The 22,256-nt window shown below is 43.5% G+C and overlaps 2 protein-coding genes across 9 annotated transcripts in view; one reads left to right on the forward strand and one right to left on the reverse strand.

Moving 5' to 3' along the window:
• Window positions 1-215: 215 nt before the first annotated feature.
• Window positions 216-14,557, forward strand: NIPA2 (NIPA magnesium transporter 2). 5 transcript variants are annotated; one of them, XR_014317938.1, is made up of 10 exons: window positions 216-496; window positions 772-857; window positions 6,028-6,088; window positions 6,454-6,676; window positions 7,934-7,990; window positions 8,463-8,553; window positions 9,175-9,335; window positions 10,263-11,006; window positions 11,424-11,511; window positions 14,454-14,470. XR_014317938.1 is itself a non-coding variant. In XM_082765098.1 (8 exons), the coding sequence occupies exons 4-8, from the start codon at window positions 6,538-6,540 to the stop codon at window positions 10,898-10,900; spliced, it is 1,086 nt and encodes a 361-aa protein (XP_082621224.1). In that variant the 5' UTR covers window positions 216-496; window positions 772-857; window positions 6,028-6,088; window positions 6,454-6,537; the 3' UTR covers window positions 10,901-11,246. The 5 variants fall into 5 exon arrangements, 2 of the variants coding, with proteins under 2 accessions (XP_082621224.1, XP_082621225.1); XR_014317937.1 differs by lacking the exon at window positions 11,424-11,511 and having other exon boundaries at window positions 14,454-14,557; XR_014317939.1 differs by lacking the exon at window positions 14,454-14,470 and having other exon boundaries at window positions 11,424-11,865.
• Window positions 12,957-22,256, reverse strand: part of CYFIP1 (cytoplasmic FMR1 interacting protein 1) — a 63,009-nt gene continuing 53,709 nt past the window's right edge. For all 4 annotated transcript variants that reach the window (XM_082765061.1, XM_082765063.1, XM_082765062.1 and 1 more), the window contains 6 exons: window positions 18,927-19,057; window positions 18,204-18,276; window positions 16,900-16,994; window positions 15,438-15,676; window positions 14,483-14,630; window positions 12,957-14,013 (listed from right to left, as the gene is read on the reverse strand). In XM_082765061.1, coding sequence (XP_082621187.1) covers window positions 13,849-14,013; window positions 14,483-14,630; window positions 15,438-15,676; window positions 16,900-16,994; window positions 18,204-18,276; window positions 18,927-19,057 — 851 coding nt within the window. In that variant the 3' untranslated portion in view covers window positions 12,957-13,848. The remainder of the gene's footprint in view (window positions 14,014-14,482; window positions 14,631-15,437; window positions 15,677-16,899; window positions 16,995-18,203; window positions 18,277-18,926; window positions 19,058-22,256) is intronic.

The following is a 22,256-nucleotide window of genomic DNA, read 5'->3' on the forward strand; positions in this document are numbered from 1 at the left end:
GTTAAAGCACTCATTTCACTAGGAACTCCTACCCATCCCCGCGCCAGGCGGCAGCCGCCATTCCCCTGAGGGGACGGGCAGGGAGGGCGGGGCCGTTAACGGCCGCCGGCGGTGACGTCAGAGGGAGGGCCGCTCCCCGCCCGCCCTGAGGGGCGGGGGGGGTCACGTGACGAGTGGCGGGGGCCCAGAGCGAGGCGGCCGCGCCCCTTCCGGCGGGCGCTGCCGGGACCAGCGGGGAGGGGGCGGCCGGGGCCGGGGCCGGCGCCCGCCATCACCTCACGGCCCGACCCGACCCGACCCGTCCCGCCCCGCCCCGCCTCGCCGCCGGTTCCCCGCTCCCCTCCCCTCATGGCGGAGCAGCGCGCGGCCGCTGGCCCCTCCCTCCGCCCGCTCCGGCCTCCCCCTCCGCCTCCTCCTCCTCCTCCTCCTTCTCGGCGTCCGCGAGCGGCGGCGGCCGCAGGGCCCCTCCCGGCGGGGGTGTGAGGGGCGGCGGCAGGTAATGGGGGGGGGGGAGGGGTAACGGGGGGGAGCGGTGAGGCGAGGGGGCGGGGCCTCGCGGGGGTGCTGGTGAGGGGGGCGGGGCTTGTGATCGGCCACGCCCACTCCCCATCAGGCCCCGCCCCCACGGGCAGGGGGCAGCGCCCAGGTGGGGCGCGGGGCCGGGGCTGGGGCTGTCCGCGGCGCTGTGCTCTGGGGCCTGGACATATATATACTTATTTATTTATTTATTTATTTTTATTTATATATGTTACACGTTTTCTTCCTGGAAAGGTAGCAGGTTCGCTGGTAGGAAGCTGTCACGCAAGTTCCCGTCAGCCCGGGTTCTGCTCTCGTCAAAGCTCGTCGGTCTTCGCAAGGTAAAATCCTGGCAGGTGGAAAGCAGGTTGCGTGCTCCTTGGGCACGCCAAGGGAAAAGGGGTGCCTGAAGAACAGATCTGGCGTGGACTTGCTGTTTCTTTCTCTATTTGAAACTGCCCATCTCAAGTGCTAGAGGTGGGACCTCAGTGAGCTTCTGCTGGTTACTTGTCCTACAGAGAATGGGAGCAGTGCAATGGGTACAGCCAGGGTGAGGCAAGTCATATCAGTGACTCCTAATTTTAAGTCTGTTTTGATGGGCTTCTGGGAAACGCAGTCAGTACAGAGAGTATTGGCTACAAAGCACCCTCTGTAGTTACATTCAGTGAATGAATGAACTGTTTTAGTGAACATACTTTTCAAATTTTATGTTAAAATCTTCTAATTTATGATCATTCTTTTTATAGAAGGGAGTAAGTACAAATACAAAGAGTAAGATGTGCAGGAAGTTTAGGTGTGGAATCTTTTGTTGTTTTTTCCCAGTACCTTAAAATCGAATGCTCGCTGGTTTTCCTTTATTAATAGAAATCTGGTGTGAAGGAGTAAGTCGCCCTGCTGTTTAAAATCTTTAAAAACGTGTGACTTTGAACCTGTTAATGTCTTTTGCTTGGAGTACTTGCCCTGGTGCCTCTAACATTATGCTGTATATATACATGTGTATCACATTTAGTAAACACCAAATATTATGACACAACGTACTGCCTGGTCTATGTGATACATAAGCAACGTGCATCAGATTGAACGCTCATTTATCTTTGTTGACAAAGCTGGAAAACTTTACTGGGGTTAGACTTGCCATGCAAGTCCTAAATAACTGCTGGAGCATCTCTGGGTTCTGGATGTGTAGGTACGTCTTGGCCTTTTAAAGATGTACGTGGCTAACATTTCAACCAGCAGCTGTTTTGTCTTAATGGGATGTTATGCTTGTCCTTCCTGTGTTCTCTCGCCCTGTGTGTCAGGGAGATGTTCATGAGTGAACAGAACATCACTGCGAAAAGACTTGAATTAAAGAGTTAGCTGTATTTTGTGGACTTAAGTAATGTTGCTAAGAATACCTGTTTTCGTACTTCTTTCCACCGTAGGAGTTCTGTATATGAACATCCTATCAAAAACTTAATATACCAAAGCCAGTAATTAAAATTTCATATCACTTTTTTGTAATAAAGGTGCTTTAGCACCTAACTTACTGAACTGAAAGGACTAGGATAGTATTTCAGCTCAAATTCAGCATGTTGCTTTCAAAGGAATATCTTAGATTGCAAGTTAATTTCTTTGATTAGCGAAATGAAAAGCAAAGGGATGGAATAACTGAGGCGTCCGATCAGACATATGTAGGGAAGATAACATTTAAAAATCATGCTACTCTGTTATTCAAGTTTTTTAAACAGCGATTCTGCCTTTTTAAAGCATAGGTGAGACAACGTCCGCTCTTGTGTGTCATGCGTGAAAATGAGATGAGCGTGAAACTGTGGACGTAATTTTTTTAGCTGAATTCTTAAAATGCCAGTTAATACTCTTTTGAACTTACATTTTAGGAACCTAAATTTTGAAATATTTAAAAAGCAAATGCGTCTGGATTTTGGGACAAAATTGGTACGTGTAACGAGCCTTTGGAAGGCTCATTGTTGAACATTTATGTCGTTAGGGAGTGTTTCTGTTTCCTGTGGATTTATGTCTCTGGAAAGGAAGGAGGAAACACGTAATAGTCAATGTGTATTTGTTAAGAGCTTTTTGTGATTGAACCAACTTCTCTTCCGTGGAAAGACTCACAGATGTAGGTGCATTATTTCAATACTAGAAACACAAAACTTCTCATGCAGCTCTTACAGATCAGTGAAATTGAAAATAAAATACCGCAGAACAGTTCAGAAGGCTCAGGGTGGCTCGAGCTGGCGTAACCATTGCCGATGTCTTGTCAAAACAGACCTTTGTTTTAAAATGCTTCCGTGTGAGTCATACCTGAATCTTGTGCTGGTTGGTGGTAGTGATCTGCCCAAACGACAGAGTAATTAATGGCATGGGGCAGGGAAGGGCTGGCGGTGACACGAGCCCATGCACTGTTAAAATTACTCAGCTTTTAGAGAGTAAACCCAGAGTTCTTGCAATTAGGTATTTTGTCTTACGTTTAGATTGTTTCCTCAACTCCTGAGGGCTGGTGGCCAAGTAGGCAAAGTTTCTGAAATCCACCCTGTTCACTTTTGCTGACAGTAATTACTGCTTTCATACAATGTACAGCTATTAGAGGTGATAATTAATTGTCTTTGGCTGATAATTCCCCCATAGCTTGAGCGTATCTGCTTTTAAATGGAAAATACTATTTCGTCTCGCAGTGTTACTGTTAGTGTTTCTGAACATTTAGAGAATTGATTTGTTACAGTAAATATTTAACATCTTCTGAGCACTCTGTGCAGGTGTGTGCTACTTTGGGGAGCAAAGGACTTTTGAGCGAAGAGGAATTAAAATATTTGTGTGTTTTAGACCAGGGACTCTGTGTCTTGTCAGCAGCTTTATTTGCCATTTACGATACTCCCCAGTTACATCAGAAATTAAGCAAATGGACTTTGTGGTTAATCTGGAGCTACTTACGTCCCACCAGTTTTTCAGAAAGCCTTTTCTCCTTGCCCACTAACCCTCAAACTCGGTAGGCTCCTCGTGCTGTTTGTCATTGTACTGTTGTGCTCTGAGAGGTAGGGCTCTTGATGTTAGATGATCCACAGGCAGATGCTCCTTTCTTTCACTTTATTTCATTCTGTTCGTATTTCCAAAGATAATAGAGAGCTTTGCTAGATGATGTTCATGAACATCAGGTCCTCTTAGGTCCCCTTAGGTCCCCTTAGGTCCTCTTCTTCTCCTGAGACTCGGGGTTAGGATTCAGCTACAGGCTGCCTGAAACGAGAGCTCTCCTGCGCCTGCTGTCGCTTTGACTCTGCCCTGCTACACACGAATCCATCTCTTCAGAGGCAAGCCGGGCTCACCACGGCTGTGGACATCCCCATAAGCTGCAAAGGGAAGCATGGCTGTCCTGTCCGACCAGGGATCAGGCTGGCCACGTCTGTGAGGACAGCTCAGCCTAGAAAGAAAAGCTAGCACTAACCTATGTAAAGAAGTAGTCAAGATCAGAATCATTTAGGAGGCTAACAGAGCAGTTGATGGGGAATCAAAGATGCTTTTAATGTATTTAGAACTTGAGGATTCATGGTTTTGGCACATAGCATCCTTAGGGCATTTTTAAGTCTAAATTCAGAAAACTACCACGAGTTTTTCTCAATTGTTGGCAATCATATTTTTCTACTCCAAAGAAAAACAGCATGTGCCTCTTCCTGGGCTCTGAGACACAGTGGGTGGCAGGATGGGACTGACTAATGCTCTTCACCTCTGTCAGAAAAGTTTTTGTGTAGGTTACGCTGCAAGCTGGAAGAAGAATTAAAAAAAAAAAAAGGTGGTTTTGCCAGTTTGAGTCCAGTTTTAATAACAAGCTCCCCTAGTAAAAGTGCTCTCGTTAGCGACACAGCTGGAGCAGTGTCTGTTGGAAACACTGGCAGAGAGGAAAGCTGTGCAGGAGAGGTGCCTGCCCACAAGCTGGTGCTGCACCAGCACCACGCAGCGCATCAGCTGCTGCTGAAGAGCTTGGTGACCGGCTGCGTGACTTGGGACCGCCAGAAGGGCCGGTAGGATGGTCACAAACATCTCCAGGTGCCTCTTCCTTGCATTAAAGGTGCCTTTGTTCTTCAGGGGACTGGAAGTCTGGCTTTGAATTAAAAACCAGAGAAGTACTTGATGCAGTTAGGAGGTGACTTCTTCCGCTCTGTCTCACGCTAGTCACTTGTCCCCTGTGGTTTTGTTTGGTGGCTGGCTTTGTATCATGCAAGAATCCACTTCAGTTTTTTTTTTTTTAAAGTCATTTTTAAGTCATTAGAAGCTGAAAACAGACCTTCACTGCTTTTTTTTTTTTTTTTTTTTTTTTAAATAAGATACTACTTTACAAACTAAGATACTTACGTAAGGATAATCAAAGAGGGCTTGAGAGTTTTGAACAGCAGATCTTACAGTGTTTTGAATTAGTGCCACGTTGAGCTCTTATGAAATGGGACTGCTTTCCTGCGCTTCTTTGCAGCCTAACGGGATGCAAATCAGAGGATCTGTGTTCAGGGTTAATGTGAACCTACCTGTGGCTCTCTGCTGGGCTTCCCTAGGGGTGCAGTGCATTAATCCAAGTTGGCAGCAGGAACATAGAGGGAAAGGCAGCATTGGAAGAAAGGTTTGTGAAGAAACAAGCACAGGAATGGGAGCTGTGAGCTTGAGTGGCAGGCTGGAATATGCCTTTATCGAGTGCTAGGCTTGCCCTGGTATGTCCTGGTGCTGCAGCGTGTTAACAGTGGCGGTGTGCTCCTCCCCTGGAGTTGCTTTCCTGCCTCCTGTTCTTTGCCCCCTTTGCCTTCGAAATCAAAAGCTTGGTGATACGGCTTGCATCACGCACCGTGCTTCTGAATAGCTGGAAAATGGTTGCTTAGGGAAACAAACGCTCTTCTGAGCACATCTGTGGTAGGTGCTCCCAGGAAATAAAACTCTTATCTCTGGGTGTTTTCTTCCTTCAGACTAGTTCTCTGTACAGTCATAATTAGCTGTTATCTTAAAATCAAAGCCTAAAGATAATTTCCATTTGCCTCAGTAGTATAGAGAGGTTAATCACCTTGAAAGTACTTTGTTTGTTTGTTTTGTTTTCAGTTTTAAAATGATTTATAGAGATATTTGAAATCTTATATATTATATGGAGGCCAGGATATCCCCACTACATCTTATCTCTTGTTATGTACTGCACTGAAATAAAGCGCTATTTTTAGGTAGAGGTTGAGTAAAATCTTGATCTCTAGTCTGAAAGTTAGTGTCTCCTGCCAAGCTGTACTTGGAGGTCTTGCATGACTAAATTTTGAGCATGGGGAGCTGGGTGAATGCTTTTCAACAGTAAACTCATACTTGGTACCATAGGTGAGCTGGAAAAATATTTCATACGCATGTGGTAAACTCTTTGTACAGTGCATCAACAAATGGCTGCCTTCTCTTCTTCCAGATTGCCTGTTTGTTAGAGGATCAGTGCGTGTGCGTTCATTCAAGTTTGTTCGTGTTAGACAAGTTACGGTCTGATTAAGCAGTTCTGTTCTTTCACTTTTCTAGGGAGTTTCTGTGGAAGAGATGCTGTGGCTGTTCTCGAACTCTCTTACAAACTGATTTTGATGTAAGTAATTATTTGAGCAGTATCATCAGTTAGGTGGTGTGCTGGACATGATCTGTGTACTTAAGGAAAAGAAAAATAAATTGCACATCTTACAGTTTACCTTAATTATTTTTTTCAGAGAATTTTCTTGTTTGGGATTTCAGTTTTCGTGTTCTGGGTCCAATGCCCTCATATGCATTCAGACTTTTTAGTCACTCATCTGTGATGTAAGCTTACGCATGCTTCAGGGGTTGCCTTTTTCTTCCTTTTATTTTCCTTCTTTAATTTTTTTTCCCATAGACCATTCACAGGACGAGCCAGCTGTTGAGGATTTTTCTGCGCATTTATATTTCTCCCAATTTAATCAATGTGTTTGTTCTGCTCAGGTTTCAGTGTTGCATCATCTCGTGTTGAGTAACAGGAGTTGTGCTGTTCCTTGATCAATGTGACAGTCACTCGTAGTTTACGAGATGAGCCAAACCCGTGGGAAATATGACTTCTGTATTGGTCTGGCGTTGGCTATGAGCTCCAGCATCTTCATTGGAGGAAGCTTCATCCTGAAAAAGAAAGGGCTGCTCCGATTAGCTAGGAAAGGCTCCATGAGAGCAGGTAAATACGTTTCAGAAACTTGACTTTTAAGTTTTACCGCTCCAAAGAAGATTACTAAACTTAAGATTTTGTTCTGACTCAGATACAGGAAACCTAAAACATGTATCTGGTGTTTTGTTTTTCTCCCTCTGGTGTCAGATACACCTAACTCAGTGTGTGATGCATACTACGCAGTTTGCATATAGCGAATGCCCTGTGGGGATGCTTACTGAGCTATCCTTTGCATCTCAGAGTCACATATGGTGATGCCCTGTGCTGTAGTCTGTTATTTAGAGCTGCTGAAAGTGTTTGGCTTTTCAGCCAAGAAGATTCTGAACAGTGTTCAGTTTTAATTATGGATTAATATATAGTACCAGTGCACAAAATGCCAATTTAGTGGACTGTTGTATGTATTTCCGGCTTTATTTGGTTGAACTGCATTTAATAATATTAAATAGCTTTCAGTATAGCTGTTACTATTTTGGGAACTGATTTTTTTCATCCTTTCGCCAGTGTACTTGATTGGAACAGTAAAATGCTGATTTGCACTAACTAGATTTTTATTTTTTTTTTATAGCTGACTCTGGTAAATGAGGTTCATATTTGAAATATCAAGTAGCAATTCTGTCTACGACAGGGAGGAGCCCAACTTAATGTTTTCAAGCTCTTAAAAGCCTCTTGCTCTAGCTCTGTATTTATCCTCCAAAGGCAATGAGTGATTGTTTTGCTAGGTCAGAGCTGTAAGAGAATACTGGCTTGGGTGTGCAATGAGCATGTGAATGAATGATCCAAGGGTGCTGCAACCAGAAGATTGAATCTGAGTAGTTTTAATTCAGCACTTGTCATGTCTGCTTGTAAAAGATGGTTGATCTCGAGTGAGATACATGATTCATGCTTTCTGGGTTGGAAAGGGGAAGTGTGACTGCACTTCACATACTTGTACGTGTAATCAACTACCTAAGCCAGGCATGTCTCAAGAGATATGTAATTTGGTCTTTCGTGTCATTGCAATGAGTTGAAAGAACTGTTTTTTAGTGTAAAGCCAAAATGGTCATCCATGCCATTTTTAATAGGAAGGAAATGAAATAAGTACTTTTCAAAGTGGGCTGCAGGAGGAATCTGCGCATCAGAGCTTGAAGATAACTTTTAGCTATAAAGACTAAATATCAGAAGGCCACCCATGTTTTTATGGGCATGAGTTATGAAAACTATTTTGGCAGTGATACTGTTTGCTGAAGTATGGTGTTCATGGAGTAACAAGCATTCTTTCAATTTCAGGACAAGGTGGTCATGCATACCTTAAGGAGTGGCTGTGGTGGGCTGGACTTCTTTCAAGTAAGTACATTTTGAGATGGTGTGTGTCTTCGGAGCTTTTCATTGCTTAAACTTTGGACTTCCTGGCTGTAATCATGAAACTGGCTTAATTTATATTGTACCCTGTAACATGTTTGCTTTGTAGCCTGGTATTGCAGAGGTCTCCATGCAAAAGTTCATGACTCAAGTTAGCAGGTTGGGGAGCCACAACACAGCCACTCCAAAACAAAACACATCTTCTAAGTTGGCTGAATCAATTTTAGTATCTGTTGTAGTCCTCCAGTCTGTTCTGCTCTATAAAATAGTAATGCAATTTTTTTTTCTGTTAGCTGAGAACCAGAATTAGACTTTTCCTTTATTCCTGTACTGAATGTTCGTGTCTGAAAGAACACTTGCACTGATTCACAGGTTTATTGCATAAGACACCCTAACTTGTGTTGTTTTTTGTTTTGTTTTGTTTTTTTTCTTTCTTCTTATTATTACTACTCTGCAGTGGGAGCTGGCGAAGTAGCTAACTTTGCTGCCTACGCTTTTGCACCAGCTACATTAGTGACTCCTCTAGGAGCTCTCAGTGTTCTTGTAAGGTAAGAAACACTAACAGAAAGCAGTGTGATTTCAGAGGTAGAAGTTAAATATTTATTTAGAAATAAGTCACTGAGATAAGCAGTAATAATTGTGGTTTGTTCTTAACTGTGAACGAAAGGTGGTTATAAACATTGGGAGTAACTCCTAAGTTTCTCCAAATGTAAAAGGACTGTTCTAAAATGATTCTAGAGATCTGCACCTCAGTCTGCAAAAAGCTATCACCTCCATTTGAAAAATATGCTATATGCAACAGAGTAGTATTTTTATTCACAATTGAAGATATTTATCTTTTTAAAATCATTGTTACATGTGCCTAGATACAGAGTTTTTGGGAGGCAGCATAAAAAATGGGTTCTGAAGGAGCTGCAAAATACTGACAGGTACTTCTGCCGGTAGCAAGTATCTTGGTAGAAAATGAACCACATAGCTATTATGGTAATTTTCCTAATTATGCCTTTACTTAAAAGTGGTTTATGGACGTTAATAGTGTTCCTGCTCACCAAAAGCTGCGTGCTGTGTATGTGAGGGACCTGTACAGTCAAGGCAACCTGTATGTTGATGAACATATTAATGTAATATCACTAATTCCATGTTTGCTGGTGTGTATTTTTTCTTCTTAGTGCCATTCTATCATCCTTCTTTTTAAATGAAAAACTTAATCTCCATGGAAAAATAGGGTGTTTGCTAAGTATACTTGGATCAACTGTGATGGTCATTCATGCTCCACAAGAGGAGGAAGTAGAAACTTTACATGAAATGTCCAACAAATTAGGTGATCCAGGTAAGACAAACGCTGGCTTGATCTCCAAGTAGCTAATGCAGAAAGATGTGTGTGCTTGCTCTTCTCTAAGCAGCCCATCATTCCTTTGTTACAGTTTTATTACTGCTTTTTTTTCAAGTTCCAGGAAGACAGCCTGTCTGCTTCATTTTGTCAAAACAGAGATTTGAGTTCTGTGATGGAATTCCATAGGGTGCTTTGCATGATGCCAGTGAACTTCTTTGGCCTTGAACAAAGCGTTTTGATATGAACCACTGAGATAACAGTTTAAAGAAATGCAGCAGCACAGCTGGATAAATACAACTTTTATAAATTTTAACTCAAGTGTGTCAGTCTCTGTAAGCCCAATTTTGATCCCTCCTTAAACAAAGAAGGTTTGGTGGTAGATGTCTGCTGAGAAGTGTAATCCTCCAGGCTGCCTTGTATGCTTACATGGAAGACAGGGCACTCACAAATACACTTCTGCAAAATACTGTACTTACAGAGCCAATTCCCATTTTAAACATGAGGAAGTGTCCAGCACAGAGACTAAAAAGATGATTTTAAGGAATGCCCTGATTGTTGGAAATCCGCTGAATGCAGCAGCCTGCCAACACATACTTCCTTAAAAGCAGTCAGCCACAAGCCTGGATCCAGTAGCTTTGTGCCTCTGTGAGGCTGTGTGTAAGGCAGTACAGCAATCTAATCCTGTAGTCATCATGCTGATAGAACAGTAAAGGTAATGTAATATGCCCAAATTTCATTATTTCAGCAAGGTCACTCTAAAAGTGTTTAACTTTGCTGTTGAAGGAGCAGTGAGTGAGAAGCAGCCTGATCTTTTCTGTGTAAGCTGAGCCCATCACCTTGTTAACGTGTATTATTGGTACCTCTAAGATGCTTTTGGTCATATACATCAATAACAACAGTTGTTTCTTTCCCCCCCAAACACAGGTTTTGTGGTCTTTGCAACACTTGTTGTCATTGTGTCTTTAATTCTAATATTTGTGGTGGGACCTCGCCATGGACAGACCAACATTCTCGTGTACATAACAATTTGCTCTGTGATTGGAGCGTTATCAGTTTCCTGTGTAAAAGGTTTGGGCATCGTTATCAAGGAACTTTTTGCGGGGAAACCAGTGCTGAAACATCCCTTGTCTTGGATTCTGCTGCTAAGCCTTATTGTCTGTGTGAGCACGCAGATCAACTATCTGAACAGGGCTCTGGATATATTCAACACGTCGATAGTGACTCCGATCTATTATGTAATCTTTACGACATCCGTTTTAACTTGCTCCGCCATCCTTTTCAAGGAATGGCAGCACATGGCGGCTGATGATATTATTGGCACCTTCAGTGGCTTCCTTACTATCATTGTGGGGATCTTTTTATTGCATGCCTTCAAAGATGTTAATTTCACCCTGGCAAATTTGCCCGTCTCCTTGCGGAAGGATGAGAGAGCAGCAAATGGTTCTTTGCTCAGCACGTACGACTGCTTGAATCATGACGAAGAAAGTTCTACCTGTGTAGGTGAAATGCAATCCACTGAGAGTCTCTCAGCCAGGAGAAATGGAAGTCTGTCAGCCTTCTGAAAATATCTACGTGGTAAATAAGAAAAGAACAATTCTGTAACTGGATTATTTTTTTTTCTGCTGTGAAATGTCTGAGCTTGTCTGGAACCTCATGTTCTTCTTAACGGTACGTGTAGACAATCTGTATTTTTTTTTAAGTTTGATTAGTTTGGATCAGAATCACTGAAGGGGTTTTAATTTGCCTTATTTTTACTTTAAAAAATACTAAAATGACCTCAGACCACAGTTGGGTTTGTTGCTTAAGTTATGTGTAAATACTTTCATTTCACTCTTCTGTTTTCAGATGTATTGCACTAATGACAATTTTATCAAAAATAAATGGCTTTATTTCTGCATTGGTGGTAAACAGATTGCAGCGAAACTGAATCCTTTGTACTCACGCCCTGAGTGAATGCTGAGTGGCTGTAAGCGCACTAAAACTGGAGCTGTTCCAGCTTTAAAGCAGGAAATGGAAAACTACAACCAAGCAAGAGTAAATCCTTTGAAAATACTGCTGAACTAAAGCTTTATGTTAAACTTGCAGGCTTTACATCAACCACAGCAGCCTTAGCCCATCAGCGTAACTGGGTGGCAGCAGCAGGAAGGCAGGAGCTTCTGCTTTGCTTGGCTAGGTAAGGCACTAGCACCAGCTGTCATGCCACCTCCTGCAGGAGGAATAAATTGAGTAGTTAGTAGCACCCAGAACAGCTCTTGCCTTTTCTGTGAAAGGTGCCATTGAAGCTGTTTGGTTTCAGTACTTACTGATAAGGAGTATGGTTTATTACCAGGAGCAAAACCAATCCAGCTCCCACCTGTGAAAACAACTTTGCTACTGTCCTTTGGTTTACTGGAGGAGGTGCTGAGGCCCAAAGTGTCAAGTAAGAAAACAAGGTTACTGAAATTCTGGGTGCACAGCAGGGTTTGAGCTTTTAACAAGTTAAAAGGAACACGACATCAGCGCTGTTCAGCTACAGGCCACGGCCCTCTGAAGGTTGTGCAACAAAGCCCGTAACAGCTGGGAGTGGCAGGAAAGGGATGAGATGGTGGAGTCACAGAGCACCTGGTTGTCCCTTCTAGTAGCAAAGCACCACCAAAGAGCAGGTGAAAAATCTCACACTGCAGCACCTGTTGCTTTATGCCTCAAGACACTTAGGACTCCACACCCCTTATGTCTGATGACTGATTATTTAAAATGAGAAAGTTACAATTTTTATACACTTTGTTTTTAGTGCAGTTTTTTTTCCCCACTCTCTTACCATCTTAATCTGGTTGACAAAAATAGTAAGCCACCTCTGAAAGCATGGAACAAACATCTCATAGGACTAATGTCTGAAGGTCCCTTGACTAAAGGGAAAAAGGTTATGTTAGTATCTGTATTAATGCCCGTACATTTAAGACGTTAGAGATCAAGTCTCTTACTGCTGCCAATTAACCAGGAAGAATTATAATGTGCTTTAATTATACCACAGTTAAGTTATTTTTAAGTAGTTCTTAAGCCAAAAACTAGACTTTATTACTTGAACATTTATGTACCACACAGCCAAGCTGACGCCTCAGATACGTATGACTTTGTTATTCCTACACCAATTATGACCTAGCCCCTAGTTTGCTGAGGAATTTCATCCCATTTCTTCTTCAAAAATAGTTACCCACTCCTGTACCTACACATCCCTTATTTTCTGCCTGCATCCTGTCAGGCACTTATTTCTACCCATTACTGGACAGTGTTGTTACTGCAAAACACTTGAAATAGCAGGAGAAAAGGAGCTGTTGTTGCTTACCTTGACTGAATAAGAGGGATGGGAGAAAAAGAGGTTCTTAAAGGGATGCCTTCTTGGTTTCACAGTAGGGGTTAGAAACACTGATGAAAGAACATCTCTGGGTAAAACCTGTACTTACTCCTTGCTGTCTGTTCCAACCATCTTAACTAACTCCCACTTAGCTTGATTCTGATTCTGACAGCTAACTGGCTGTGAGACACCACCAAGCAGTTCTGGTAAGATTCCCCAGTAAGGAAGCAGGAGTTCCTACTTCCAGGTGAATTGGATGCTTTAAAAGTCAAGTCTTAAGAGTTGCAAAGTTTTACAAACAATTTTACTGATGCAGTGTTTGCATAATACAGTTAAGTGTAATAAAACATTTTCTGCAAGTAAATCATGATTAATAATCATTAGAGCTTATGTACTGAGATAGATTACATCTGATCAATCTATTCACGATTCTTGTAAGAACCCCTTACCACTTGTAAACATGTATTTTGCTAGACAGGTATCCATCTCCAGCCAAAATACAAGCTCTCATTAGGAAAAAAGTAAACAGATCCCATTGTAATCAATTAAAGTACTGCAATTAAAAATAACAGAACGCTATCTGTCACCTCCGTGTTAAATAACCACCACCTTAATTAGCCTTCATTTCCATTATTGCTGATCACAGAAAACAGTTTTATGAAGAGGAAAAACACTCGACTGACTAGAAAAATTACTCACAAAGCACCAGAGTTTGTTGTTCTGTGTTCTTTTTTGTTGTTTGTTTTTTTTTTTTTTTTAATAAAGGCTAATTAAGCAATTATGCTCTAATACAATTAAGAATTGATTTATAAAAAAAATTCTACAGAACCCAGTTTCTTCCCCTCCACAGCCATTATATTGACAGCATAGGGGGAAGTTATGCCAAATCCAGTCTAACATAGCCACCTCAGTACAGGAATGCAAAGAGATTTCAAAAATGAACCTTTACACTTGCAGGCTTTTAATCAAAGTATACAAAATTTTAGTCTAGAAAAATAAGTATGGATTGTATACAGTTACTGTGCTTGGAGACTGAAGAGGACAGTGCACCACTCAAATGGTACAGGCATATTGAAAAACACAAGTAAGAGACCCTTTAAAATTGTTGGTGTGTTTTTTTTTCTCCTTTCTCATACTTCTAGCGTAAATCGGTGCAAAAAGTACTGTTAGGTGAGAAGTCTAGTTGCTGGCAAGGGACTGATGAATAGGAGGCTGGAAGCAGCGCACGTGTTCCACGGGTGTGCTCTCTCCATCCCCAGACTTCAAATACTTGTCCAAAATAGCAATTATTTCATCATTCAGAATCTGGAACTTGCGAATTCTTTCAACCATTTTCTTCAAAGGCTGAAAACATCAAAAAAAGTAAAATAAAAATCCACAGCATACAAACAGGAATTAGCTCTGGAGATTAAAAAAAAGACAAAAAAAGCACAAAATGCTGACTTCACCACTCACAGCACTGTTATGAATGTTATGAATGAGTTTCCGTTCCACTGCTAACCCTGTAAAAAATTCTAGTTTTCCGGGCAGTGCTGCTTTTTGTACAAGAAAAGTAACTTACAACAGCCTGGTCATAATCTTCATGCATGTGTATGAGATGAGCAGTGTAAAGAAAACCCCATATAGCCAGGAAATTAGAGTTTTGACTGATCAGTCTTCGAACTCCAGTATTAGTCACAGCTTTTGTTCCTAAAACCCTTGTTTTCAACATTTCATTCTCAAAAGTGAGTGTTGCATCTACACGTGAATACAACCAGCTCTGATTGTTTTTGTTGCTGTTACAGCGAATAAAGACCAGCTGTTTTCAACGTACCACATTCTTTATAACTTCGTCTTTGCCATCGTGCTTTTGGACTTTCAGCAGGTGGTAGCAGAAATCCAACACATCGAAGCGCCGCTGCTGCCCCAAGAGCACAATGATCATACAGCCAGCCCAGTGCAAGCCGTCTCCAAAGCACTGCCTGAAACAGAAAACACGACGTTAAAACCACGCTTCACCTAAAGTGTTCAGAAACACATCTACAGGAAAAGTTTAGGAATCAGACATATCAAAATGCATATCACTCCAGAATATTTTGGACAGTAAGCTAAAAAAATACTGTAAAACCTCTAGTAAGTCAAGTTCTCTTTTCAAAGATACCACAGGGGATGTAAATGGATGCTTAAATTTTCTACAATGTACATTTTCTACAATGTACATGAACTCCCCCTTAGGCTCCAGCAGCGTTGCATTTCATTTTCAAAGAAAACAAAGGGGGAATTCAACACCACTATGCTCCTTTGGACTGCAGACACGAAAGGAAGGAAACGTTTTACATCGTTGCCTCCATAACTGGTCAGTCAAAAGCACTTGACAGCAGTTTTTCAAGATAAGGATACACCAAAACCAGCAAAAACAAGAATTCAGTCCTGTTAACTTTCACATGCTCAGCCTTGCTCTTGATTGAGATGAGCAAACACTTGCTAGGACTGTGTGCATGCATCCAGCTATTGTATTCACGTTCAGCTTCAGCAATGCTATGACTGCTGCTGGAAGCCACGCGCTGGGGCCTGTTTGGCGTGGGCTCATTCATCAGATGCTGCCAAGACAGAGGGTTATTTTCTGTAAAGATACAGGAGGATCTGTGCGCGTGCACCAAGAGCCCCGCTTCTGCACTGCGCTACCGCAGACCCCCGAACAAGCCCCCCTGTTGTAACGCCCGCGTCCCCTCGCGCTGCAGGGAGAACAAAGCAGGGGCTGTGGGGCGCTGGCAGCCCCCGACACGTACTCCACAGTGAACTCGTGCGTTCCCACGGGGATGCAGTAGACGAACTGCATGGCGCTCCACAGGCGGTGGAACTCCACGCACTCGTCCACGTGCATCACCCCGTTGCTGGGCAGGGGCCCGCGCCAGATGGGGTCGTCCAGGAAGGAGCGGATCCGCGTCAGGATGACCTCGAACATGGACAGGCCGCAGCAGAGGCGTTCTTTGGTCAGCAAGTCCCCTTCCCTTGCGATTGCTATTTGCTAAGATGGAGAGAAACGAAGCGCAAAATCCTGGTTATACAACGCTTTCTGTTCACAGACCTCTTCAAGGTCAATTAAAAAAGTACTCTGTGAGCTAACAGCACGGCACGGTTTACCTAAATGCTCCAGTTCCCATGCTGCACTCTACTTTGAAGCACACTGATCAGAAAATATGCAGTAGGTGCTCAAAAAAAAATAAAAATCGAACCTATTTCAGTTTCACTTGGCTTGTTCTAGACATTTCTCCCAACTTTAAGTGAAGTCAGACTTCAGTTCAGTGGAAAAAAAAAAAGCAGAAAATTGTAAACGCTTTTTCAAGTAGGCCACAGCCATGCTAAGTAACACTAACTGCAGTGACGCTAATTCTGCACCAAGAGTTTAAGAGGTTTTTGCCTGCATGGAGCCTGAAAGCAAAAAGGTGTTCAGGGGTCTGCTGCCAGTATGGGCAGTATCTTTGCCTGCACTCTAATTCATCTCTTGACCCTGCTGCCATTAGAGACAGGAAATCTTCAAAGACAGCAGAAAGAGCCTCGCAGAAAGCCAGTAATTGGCAGTACGGGTTCGTGCTGTCCCAGCTGGCACCATGGCACTGACAGCTCTCCTCTGCAGCGCCGCAGTGCCTCCCGCTATGCATTACGATAAAAGCAGTCCCAAGGCTTTGCCTCAGAGCACCCTGCTCTTCATTTCTACTGCTCACATCTCATAAACTGCTACAGTTTGCAGGGAATTAACGTAGCCCTCACACTGACAGGGAAATATTTCTCCATTGCATTTGCAGCTTCAGCACTAAGGTTCTCCTTGGTCATTAAGTTTCCAGGAAAACGCAAATGAGAACTCATTTTCAGTGACTCTGTAATTTACTGGCTATGAGGGGAATAATTTGTTTTAGGAAGATTACACGCACAGTAACACTGATTGCATTTGGTGGAATTTGCACTTGGAATGCACAATCTGGCCCTTACACCAAGAGGCTATCACACAGCAACATACATAAAAGTTGCAATTTTCCTCCAAACCTGTCACCCCCACCACAGTTTCAAATATTTTAAACTTGTGAGCTTTAACAGCTTTACCAAATCCATGGCCTAATACAATTCTTGTTATGTGAACGAGCTGGATGTGCAGGCTAAATTTCTGACACAGCTATCAGCACTGTGTGAAAGACCGGGCTTTTTAGCGCCCAGAAGCTTCTTGAATTGCCTCCGACACAAATGAGAGATTACCTGTGGTGTTCCCAGTCTTTCAATGAGAGGGACTAAATGTAGTGGAGCGTATTTCGATTCTAGTCTCTTCATTTTAGCATCAAGCCTTTCACCCTCTGAAAGAAAAAAGAAAAGAGCACTGATTCATCTGAATCATTTAATGGATGTCCGACCATCTTTATTGTTACTCAATCTTTATTTTTACGCAATCTTTATTCAGTGCAGTAAAAAGCTGGAAAAGTTTTTATTTTAGTAGGTAATTTCATTCTAGATAGGTGGTTCAATGTGCTGTTAGAAAAATGCATTTTTAAATGTTGCTTTAAATGTTGCTTGGTATGTTCAAACAAAAAGAAACCAAGGATTTATAGTGGAATACACTTAATTAATTACTAGATTCAAGACGGAATATAAAGCTGTATTGTGCTGCTGCTACTAACATATTTGACTCCCACTTGTACTAAGCCAACTAAATTGCCCTTATCATAGTTTAAATGCCTGCCTCTGGAAGGTGGGTTATAACGAGGGTGGCATTTATGTATAGCAAGGCTTAAAAAAGCAGCTGGCACCCACTCATCACTGGCAAGTAGGAAGTGTTCTCTGGCAAGTGGGAAAAGGCTATTTACAGTGGTCTAACAAATGGTTAGTTTCATGTACGGAAATGCAAATAGCTACAGAGAGGCTGAAAATAATCTCAAAGATTTTTAGCTGATGGGATTTCTCCAAGCAGAACGAATCAGCTGCTCTGGCAGTGAGAAGTGGGGAAGAGAGGAGACAGAGGAGCAGCAGAGGAAGAAGCAGAAGAGGGAGGGGACAAAAGCTCACTTCCTAACGAAGGATAAGAAAGCAGATACTGAAGGAAGCAATCCTGCATTCACAGCATGCCAATTTAGTAAAAAATAATAATAATAATAAAATAAATAAATAAAAATAAAAAAAGCACACAAAAAGTCTACAGGGACCACTTGCATTTAATTCATCTGCTCATGGGCTTTGTATACCTTGTGCAATCAAGCCTACCCCATTTAACTGACGAGGATATCAGCTAAACAAGAGTTTCTGAAAAGCCTCTCACCACATCCAAATTAAGGTGTTAATACTGCCCCGAATACCCCACCTGTTTCTGGCAGAGTACTCCTCAGCTTCCTCTGGTAAGTAGCACTGAGCCTGGCTAAGGAGCACAGATGTTTCAGGCTTGAATCAGTTAGCTCAGGTCACAAAATTAACAGCAGTGTCAAGGGTGACTGGAAATGGTTACCAAAACCAAAGCAGCAAGCAAGCGAAGTGGAAAGCGTTGCCCGAGGAAGTTATTTCCATTTAGCCCGTACCTTTGACGTGAACCCTGGGCAGGATGTTTTGGAACGGTGCTGCGTGCAACAGGTCACACACCTCCTCCAGGGACTAGGACCAAAAGGAAACAAGAGGCACTTAGTAACAAAAATCCTCAAACCAGGCCAGATCACAAATCCGGGCTTCCAGAAGCTGGAGCAGAAACAAACAGCAGAGGGCAGCCAGCCTCTGCCGTAGCTGCCTGCTGGGCGCCCTGCCCACAGCAGTAAACCCACCGACAGTTGGATTTCACCAGGTTACCTCGGATTCACAAATAAACTCCAGCAGCTCTCCTCCCACCCCGAGCTGGCAGTTGTTAAAGGCCAGGATATTTATTAAAAAGCCTAATTCGGGATGAGCAGTTTCGGTGTGAAAGTGGCAGACGGCTCCTGTGCAGCCAAACAGGACGGTGAAGGATGACTCACGGCCTGGTTATTTTTGCCAGCACTATTCCCACAACCCATTATCGTGTCAGGCGCATCTCCCAGCCAGGCAGGCTGAGACACGACAGCACCTCTCAGGAGCTATTTTATACCCTTAATCCTTAGAGATTAGGAAAGGAAAGGAAGGTAGGGAAGGCAAACAGATTATCTCCTGGTCCTTGGCTTCTGTACATTGGAAAAACTTGCCAATTTCACCCTTGTTTTTTGTGACATTACCACAAACGTCAGGGCCCGCTCTGAGACACGGCGGGGCTGTAAAGCAGCACAGCAGGCACCTACCAGGCTCTGCTCAATGAGCAGGCAGAACAGGACAGCGTTCCCCACTTCCCGCAGATTCTGAAAGCAGACAGTCTTCAACTCTGCGTATTCAACGATGTCCTTCAGCTGATGGTGGAAAAACTCCAAGATACCTGAAATCAAAAGAGAAGCAAAAAAAAAAAAAAAAGAGAGAGAAAAAAAAAAAACATCTCAGAAGATAGAAAGAAATTGTGTCATCATCACCCAGGTGCTCCTATTGTGAAAGCAGACAAAAGGCTCTGGTCGTGTGGGTAAGAGTCATACCTATCAGGACTATTTTTTCTCCCCACCACAAAAGCTTGCTGATTTTCTCACCTATTTGCCTATTCAAGGCTCTCTGAATGTGCCCGAGTGTGCTGTATCACAGCACAACAAAGCAGGGGTGCAGGTTTGGAGTTTTTTCCTCCATCTGTCATCTCGAGATGTTTTTATTTACAGATGTGCTGCCTAGAGGAAGCTGAAAGGAGCAGCATTTAAATCATCAACCATCAGAGGTTGTTAAGTTGTAAGGCAGCGGTGTGCCGACCCGCTCAGCTGGCTAGATCATGCACGAGGGAGCACCTCGCTTCTCTGCTGGAAAAGCAGCTAGCGTAGGAGGTAAGAACACCATTTCCAGAAGCAGGAAGACAGAACAGGGCTCTCGTCTGCTATTAGGCCTGTTCCAGCCTCTTGTTCTCGGTTCTATTTCTGTCCCCCAACCTGCTGCACCACCCGACGCGCTCCGTTCCCAGCTGTTGTTTTCCAGGATTACAGAAGCAGCAGGGAGCAGAGAGAGATACTGAAGAGAAGGGGAAGGCGGCTGGTGGCAGGCGAGGGCTCCGACAGCACCGCGGATGTCCAGCAGCAAGCTGCAACCTCACCAAACAATTAAACACGAAAATCAGAGTCAAGTTCTGCTGGCGAGGATGTGTCAGGTCCTGCTGACAAGTACGCTCAGAACCTTGTTTCTGTCAGCGTTGCCAAAAGCTGTTAACAAAAACAATTACAATTTTCAAAGCCATGTAATGTACCTGAACATCTTTTCTGCCAAAGCTCTCCCAAAGGTGAGGCTTCATGCACTGGTGGACTTCCACCTGCTTCCCCCACCCCAAAGAAAGGTTGCACGGTCCCTTGGTTTGGTTTACAGACAAACCCAGGGAGCCCCAGGTTCAGGTAGTTATTGAGGTTAAAGCAATGTGCAGGGCAGGTGAGAAAGAGCACTTTCAGGCTCTTTGTAACTTATTTTCATCAGCATTTTTCCATCTGTTCGCATAAGCCTGGCCTTTTAAAAATGAAACCAAAAGCCTCAACACCAGTAGCAGAAGAAAATATGCAAAGCTTTCAAGTTGTATGCTACATAGAGCGGCTTCCACTACACTCAATTAACAATTCCTGTAGGTAAATCTATACGCAATCACACAAAGAAATGGAGGGGAGGCAAGGAAAGAGACCCAACAGCCCCCAGCACCTCCCCATGCACTCCTTGGATGTGGCTGACGAACCCCTCCTGCACAGGAGATGCCCTTCTGTATTTACCCAACACGGCAGCAGCTCGGGGGGAGCACACAAACATGAAATACACGCTGGAGAGCAGCTCTGCCAAGGAAATCCCTCGGATTCAAGCAGAGGAACTTGAGAATTTACAGCAGAGGAAGGAACAGTACGAGTAACCCACACACTTCTCTAGAAAGCCTCACGTCATTAAATTTAGTAACGAAACATCAGCAGAGTGCATGGTAAGGGGATCCAGAGCTGGCTTCGTTACAGCTCCAAGAGCTGTTTGTCAACAGAAAGTCTGCAGTAAATAGTGCTCCCACGTGCATTTAGTGGAGAGATTTCAGACCCAGCTCCAGCAGGTGAGCAACTAAACAGAAAAACAACTGAAAAGCTGATGGAGGTTGCTCGGTCGTAATGAATGCTGCGCTCGATTTATTCAAAGGAAAACACACTGAGATATACCTAAAAGCAATCGAGTCAGACCAGCACACACCAACTCCCCCTCAGGCTAAAAACAAAAGATTGATACAGCAGAAAAATGCTCACGAAACCTTTTTGACACTAGAGAAAAAAAAACAAGGCACAGTGAAGGAACTAAAGGCAGCCCTACAAGTCTCTAGCGCACCTCAGTTACATGACTTAGTGTTTCTGTGGCTTTCTCTGGCAGGGAAAGGGCTTCTAAGGATCAACAGCTAGAAGTCAAATACTTTCCTCATACCAAGACTGGATGCTGTTCTGGGAGGGAAAGTCCATCATGAATTTAAGTCTGGGTCATCGTCTGCTTGTAATACCCACGGCATGTATTCAGAAATGGATGGTGAACTGCCAAAAGGGCTGGGAGACTCCCCAAAACACAGCCAGTAACTACCTGCAGACTTCTCCACATAGTCCCCAAGTAGGATATTGGCTACACGAACAGGCATGGGGGTGTTTTTCCCCTTTAGCCTGTCTGACGAGTGGGGAGCAGTTTGGTGAGAAATGGAAGCTGAGGAGAAGGAAGGATGATTCTGCTGCTGCAATGGAAACAACCAGTGGTCACGAAGGGAATGGAAAAGAGTAGGATCTTCAGATGCCTTCAATCCCCTGCCCAGCCCATGGATTTCCTGGAAACAGAACAAGTGTCTTTGGAAAGTTTCATTCAACTGCACGCAACCTTTCCTCCTCCTCCTCAGTCTATTTTGTTGGTGCAATTTGTGAGTTACTGAACTAGTTACCTACACACCACATTCTTCAATGTTTGCTCCTTCTTTCCAAGAAGTCAATTTTAATTAAACCCGTCTATTCCTGCAGATGGAATGACGCTAGGCGTAATGGTAATTGGTCATATAATCCCAATTCCTCATTTACACAGATCCCCACAGAAGCAAGGCTGCTGATGTAAAAGGGATCCGGTAAAGTACAGAAGATTAGTCCTCCATCACTGAGTCCAAAACCTCATCTCGACAGCACTCAAACAGCAGATGTGAAGTTTCAGCTGTGCAGCCCGTACACTAATTAATTTAGGAAGTCAGACCAAATCAACACATGCACTGCAAAGCTGGCTGCATTTCTTCACTTCGGCCATCTTTTCTGTGAAACAGGCTCAGTTCACACCTAGAGACTCAAACCAAACACGTTCCAGAGCTTGCACCAATGCTGGTACCTGCGAGACTGGGTGAGAATTGGCTGTTAATTGCAGGCCTCAAGTGTGAGCTAACAACAAACTTGATCTTGAAAATAATTGCTGGTCTAGCCGCGTTATGGTTCGTTTTCTGCAGAGCGCTGACTTGAAGTGAGATCTGCTCATCTGCAGCAGCAGAACTGTTCCCAAGAAACTGGTGCTACACTGACCTTTAC

This window comes from Aythya marila, assembly GCF_965140915.1.
Source record: "Aythya marila genome assembly, chromosome: 1".
Classification (NCBI taxonomy): domain Eukaryota; kingdom Metazoa; phylum Chordata; class Aves; order Anseriformes; family Anatidae; genus Aythya; species Aythya marila.

Bases quoted from the DNA above. Each gene is read 5' to 3' on its own strand.
- NIPA2 (XM_082765098.1), top strand. From the start codon at position 6,538: ATGAGCCAAACCCGTGGGAAATATGACTTCTGTATTGGTCTGGCGTTG. The intron at 7,991-8,462 runs GTAAGTACATTT...ACTACTCTGCAG, and splicing joins GTGGGCTGGACTTCTTTCAA to TGGGAGCTGGCGAAGTAGCT. The intron at 8,554-9,174 runs GTAAGAAACACT...TTTTCTTCTTAG, and splicing joins GCTCTCAGTGTTCTTGTAAG to TGCCATTCTATCATCCTTCT.